Source organism: Olea europaea, unplaced genomic scaffold (genome assembly GCF_002742605.1).
Source record: "Olea europaea var. sylvestris unplaced genomic scaffold, O_europaea_v1 scaffold2847, whole genome shotgun sequence".
Taxonomy (NCBI): Eukaryota; Viridiplantae; Streptophyta; class Magnoliopsida; order Lamiales; family Oleaceae; genus Olea; species Olea europaea.
The window spans coordinates 70,491-76,336 of record NW_019246987.1 but is presented as its reverse complement, the minus strand read 5'-3'; the positions used below and the strand labels follow the sequence as shown (position 1 = coordinate 76,336).

The following is a 5,846-nucleotide window of genomic DNA, read 5'->3' as shown; positions in this document are numbered from 1 at the left end:
AAGAATTTTATTTGGAAAGCTTCCCTTGAAAATTTTCTTATTAGATTCTTGTGTTAATTTTATATTTTGGTATCTGATTTTTAGTTTTTTTGATAGTTTATTATCAACAATATATGACATCACTTGTTGTGCAATATAGATTGTGTTACAAGCGCCACCCGGAGCATAACTCAGTGGTGCAAATGATATGAGTGATTTAGTTTCATCCTTATTGACAGCCGCAGTGTGAGGGTTCGATCTCTGAGTTATGGAATTCGACTTTTTGTGGGCACTAGTGTACGGGTAAGTTTTTGTTCCCTAACCCGCTGGGGTACATCCTGCGATTTACCTCCCTCACGATACTTTAGGAGTGGGACGATGGGGGCCCTCAAAACTGGGGTTCAACCTTTTAGATTGTGTTACAAAATATGAACAAGTAGACATCGATTATAACAATTGGCCCAAGCTACATCAAGAAAATGTTGGTTGGGTCGACCGAATAGACCACCTTGGTCGAGTTGCCATATTCCATATTCACTCTGCACTCAAAATAGACATCACTAATTAGTTCCAACCATGCAATTGATTAGACATATAATCACTTTTTTTTTTTTTTTTTTTTCCTTTTACCAATAATCTTTTGTAAACAAAATCTTGAGTTAAAATAGGAGGAAGATAACAATTGATTTCCGGTGTAAAGCAGGATTAGACACCTTAAAGAAGAAAGACAAGGGATAACATTTACCGTACGTCCCAACTAGTTTATAGTTCATGGTACCAATCCAATAACTTTTGGTAACAATTCAACCTTACTGATAGTATTTCATCCAAGATTCAAACATAGCCCCCGTTTGATTTCCATTATTTGGCCACAAAAATAAAAAATATGATCGTTATCCATTACATCATGTCACAATATTTGACTTTATATCTCTTATGTGGGTTCCGTAACAGCTATATTTTTCATTCTTATTTTTACAAAAATGAAATCCAAACGGGATTTGGCCTTTCATATTAAGATAAACTTATGGACAAAAGAGTATCTAACATAGTGCATGTTTACCAAGCTGGATTGAGCAGAATAATAGTAAAGAAAAAAAAGTTAATATTTTATACATAGTGATGTCTAGTCGAGTTCAATACTATATATGAAACTAATATTACCGTCTTCCTTGAAATAAGGCGTCAAAAACAGGGGGGGGGGGATGGTACACTTAATTGTTCATTCTCCCATAACATAACAAAGCTCTAACGAGCCATAGTCAATCAACTCCTCAATCATCTGCTCTACATGATCATCTTCCAAAGGTTTAAATGGATCGTCATTACTCCCTATTTGGCTTTCACAATTCACATAATCCCTTGAAAAATCGACCCCAATTTGACCATCTCTTTGAACAAATGCAAAGTCATTAGGACATTGAGTTTGTTCCACTTCATTTAGCTTATTCATAACTGGTTTCTTGGCCATTTCGAGAGATTTCATGTAGCATTTTTGTAGCTTAGCCATTAGAGTTGCAGAAAGAAACTTCGATGACAAAAATTGAGGCTCATTCATGCTGTCTGCAAAGTTCGTGTGTGCTCTTGTTCCGCACATGATCCTTGCAGCCTCGTCATATGCTCGTGCTGCATCATCCGCTGTCTCAAATGTGCCGAGCCATATTCTTGTCTTCCTGCATAGGCCAAAACATTTAAAACAACATCAATCCAAGAATAAGAAGCGCATAAGAGTAAAATTTGGCACTTCTTTTGTCGTATTAGAATAGACAAACATGCTAAATGCCGGTTTGTTTGCCATTTTCCACCTCAGTTTTAGAAGAAATTTTATTTGAGTTTAGGTTTAAATCTGACTAGAAAAATATTCTACGACTAGCAAGTCATTTATTTTCAAACTAACCCATTTACTATCTATCATTTGATTGACTAATCTTTATATTGGAATGGGTGAAGGGTTCTTTTATCTCACAACTTACATTTTGCAAAGACTATGTTTCTTCTAATAATGAGCAAAAAATGGTGCCCCAGAAGCTCTCTAAATTCAAATATCATCGTCACATTTTAACTTTTACACAGAATATATATAAGATCTTGTGTAGATAAATAAGATTTGCATGTGGGGTCAAATTTTGATGATATCCAGTTGAATACTTGAAGTGGCAGTGGGCTCCACTGAATAATGGATTGGGAACCCACTGCCACCAGTACTAGTCAAGTATAAAGCCATTCGTATAGAAAAATGGCTCACAGAATTCCGCCGGATGCTCACAATGTGTGGGCCACAGGTGATGATAAAAAATGCCAAACACATCACCACATTTTAACTTGTACATAAGAATATAGGTAAGATCTTTCATAGAAAATAAATCACACTAGAATGCAAGGGCCGGTTTTAAGAATAAAGGCATCACCAATCTCGATTACTAGTCTAGGTGGCAGTAAGCTCCATTAGACAATGAATTAAAGGGATCATGGCCACCCAGCATTATTCTGGTTTTTATCATAAAATTTGCTTCAACTATCTCGGACTAGGAAGTTCAAGGAGGAATATGAACTGTGGGAGAGATTTAGATGTGAAATCAACCTACGTAAGAACAGTAGCCTACAACTGACTGAGACATTGCATCATACACATTAACCGCGGTATTATAAGCAGCAATTGGTAAGAGAGAATTTACAGTAAAGGGTGGCGTATTTCGGAGACCCAAGAGCCCCAGTGCCTTTGGCGAACGCCGTGGTATCGCTGTTGTGATCTAGCCATTGTTGGTACAGAGAAAGCAGAAGGTTTTGAGTTGAAAAATGCCTGTTGCTTGTGAAAATGTCTGAGAGAGAATGACGATGGCATCGATATGGAGTTTGGGGGGCTAGAATTGAAGGGGTTGAAGGCATCCTTTGCGGCTTCACAATGAGATTGGACCTACCAGATTTTCTATACCTTTATTTCCTTGCTTTCTAATGAGAGTGAAGAAAAATGTGAAAATGTAAACAAGATTTACTAAATGTTTGATTTATATTAAAATAAGTTTTTTTTTTTTTTTTTTTTTNAAAAAAATTTTTTTTTTTTTTTTTTTTTTTTACAGTATATTTTGATAAAAGCTGATAAAATATATAGTTGGAAAATTGTAAGTTACATGAAATATATGGTTGTTAATTAAAGACTTTAACTTAAATTTTAATTTTTCTAATTAAATAAAACAAGGGCTATATCTATGTTTTGCTCTCGAGAGATTCATAAGAATTTTACTTCTTCATCATTCATATCTATCTATTTACAATTTAAATGCTTTATTTCTCGAATATGCTTTTTGTGTTGACTAATGATGAGCGTAGATTAATGATAAGTAATTAGTTGCAAGAAATGATGGATCTTGAGTTGGGATGTCGGTACTATTTTTACAAGTATAGTGTGTAGAATAGGCTGCTTGTATTTATTATAGTGGAAAATTTTAGGTACAAAAAATTTTGGCATGATTTCTAGATGAATAATGCTACGTAGCACAAAAGTGTTAAAAATAACATTATTTATCATCAGTGATGTTTGAATTATTGTTCAATGCAAATGCGGTGCCACTCTTGGGCAAGACCACCCACAAAATTTTAATTTTAATTTTTTAAATTAATTAATTAATTAATTTATTATTTTTTTTAAAGTTTGATGAAGTTCTATTCTGCGGTTATGGGAATTTTCTGGATGAAATACATGAGATTTGAAGCGGTAAGGACTAAGATTAAGATAGGCAATTAACAAATTATAACACTTAAAGGAAAATTTGAGAGAGAGAGAGAGAGAGAGAGAGAGAGGATGTAATAATGGTATTGAGCCGAAGATGACTACGATTTCTTATTTGAGGTGGCGTTGATATGCAATTCGAGTGTGGACGAATCGAATTTATTATCGAGTTTCACTCGAAATGAGTTCAATCTCGAATCAAATTGATGATCGGGGTTGAGTTTGCCACTCGAAGCATCCAAATTGATGATAAAGTAGTCAAGTCCCAAATTTCAGACAATGCTAGCCAAGTACAGTATATATGTATATGTGTTTTGTTTTTGTTTTTTTTTTTTTTTTGGGTAAAATGAAATATGTGCTTTTCGTGAATTGGGGTTATCTAGATCTGGGTAGCATTATGTTGATTTATATTCTAACATTTTATTTGAATTAATAGTTGGGTTCTCTTTCAATGAGACGTACTTGTCTTTCTGTATTTACTTATGGGGTTTTTCGAATTTTTTCTTCTTATACTTTTTGTTTTGGAGTAGTTGTAAGTAGCGACAGAGTTGGAGCCAGAGCTGGAGCCGGAGCCGGAGCTGGAGCCGGAGCCGGAGCCAAGGAAATTGAGAATTCAATTTTCATCTCTGATGTGTACAATTTCCATGTACTTCTTGGAGGGTTTTAGTTAGCAATTTCTTGCAAGGATTTAGTAATAGAACAAAGCAGTATTTTATCTATTGCGAAAATATATTTAATAAAATTGATAATGATGTAATTATACGATGTTTTCAGAATATGAAAATATGTCCGGAATAATTATAATAATATTATTTATAATGATTTTTCTATATAATTTTTATCCATCCAAATAAAATATCCTAACTCCAACGCTGGTTCAATATATTAAAATACATCATAGCATCATTAATTAATGAATCTGATTGTCATGTGACAAAGTATTATATCGTTAAAATCGTAATGTGAGATAAAATAAAATTGCAATAAATGATTTGATTTAAAAAATAAAATAAATTGATTTTAATTTAAAATTTTCTAATTGATATAAAATAATTTCAAAAACTGTTCAAACAAAACCGTTTTATCCTACAATGTTTTCATGTGACATCTCATTCCCATAATTATAGCAGCTATTTTTGACTAATCCCGTCCTATTACGTAGGTTACGCAACTCGAGAATGCAATTTGCATACATTTTTCCACGCTCATCTTGATTTTGAAGAGCCAATTAGATAGGGTTTAAGTGTCTTTACCTTAATCAGCGGCTCCTTTATATGTTGTGATATTAATATTTCTACATTCTTTTTAATGTTGATGTTGACATTTAATACTTGTCTATAGATTTTGTTGTCAAATTGTGTGCACTAAAGTATTTTCTTGTATCTAAAAGCGCCTACAACATATGTTTTTCCTTTATTAAAGTAGTGTGGTGATTAAAGACACTCATATACTTACTCGACTCAAATTAAGTTATATTATTTGTTAGCAGAAAATTTGTAGAAGTTATAAGGTTTCAATTTCATTTACTTTGATACTTGTACAAAATGTGAAAATGATAGCGAGCCTGACATACAATGTCTCTCTTATAGGTATTGTGGGATCCTGTTCTTAAAGATGATTAAGATCATATTTTGTCACAGTATCATGTCATAAATTCATATGTTTGAAACTACCAATAAACTCATAATGGGTAAGGAGGCTCAAGAAGTGCTCAACCCACTGATTGTTATGCAATTGAGATCGAGTTATAACATCAAACTTGTATAGTAGTCCGGTTGATTCATGACTAGACTTGGTCATTAGTGGGTGTCGAAGAATGTTTGTCGGTTATTAGTCCTCGTGGATTTGTCGGTTATTAGTCCTCGTGGAACATGCCAAGTTCCTGTAGATAGTGTGGTGGGTTTCTTTATTGCACCGTCTATAAATTAAGATCTATGTGTAACAATAGATTTTCTACTATACAGTGACGTTCATTGATTGAATTAGTAGTAAGATCTATGTGTAACAATAGATTTTCTACTATACAGTGACGTTCATTAATTGAATTAGTAGTACATTAATGACACGTGTCATAAGATATTAGAAGTGATATAAACTTAATAATAATAATAATAATAATAATAATAATAATAATAATAAT

The 5,846-nt window shown here is 33.1% G+C and overlaps 1 protein-coding gene across 1 annotated transcript; it reads right to left on the bottom strand.

The window, feature by feature from the left end:
• Positions 1-1,182: 1,182 nt before the first annotated feature.
• Positions 1,183-2,930, bottom strand: LOC111384118 (ethylene-responsive transcription factor ERF003-like). The gene is made up of 2 exons (XM_023008357.1): positions 2,655-2,930; positions 1,183-1,652 (listed from the first exon to the last, which is right to left on the bottom strand). The coding sequence occupies exons 1-2, from the start codon at positions 2,819-2,821 to the stop codon at positions 1,202-1,204; spliced, it is 618 nt and encodes a 205-aa protein (XP_022864125.1). The 5' UTR covers positions 2,822-2,930; the 3' UTR covers positions 1,183-1,201.
• Between the last annotated feature and the right edge of the window lie 2,916 nt (positions 2,931-5,846).

Coding starts and splice junctions, on each gene's coding strand:
- LOC111384118 (XM_023008357.1), bottom strand. CDS start 2,821: ATGCCATCGTCATTCTCTCTCAGACATTTTCACAAGCAACAGGCATTT. Junction 1,653..2,654: donor GAAATACGCCACCCTTTACT/GTAAATTCTCTC, acceptor TGGCCTATGCAG/GAAGACAAGAATATGGCTCG.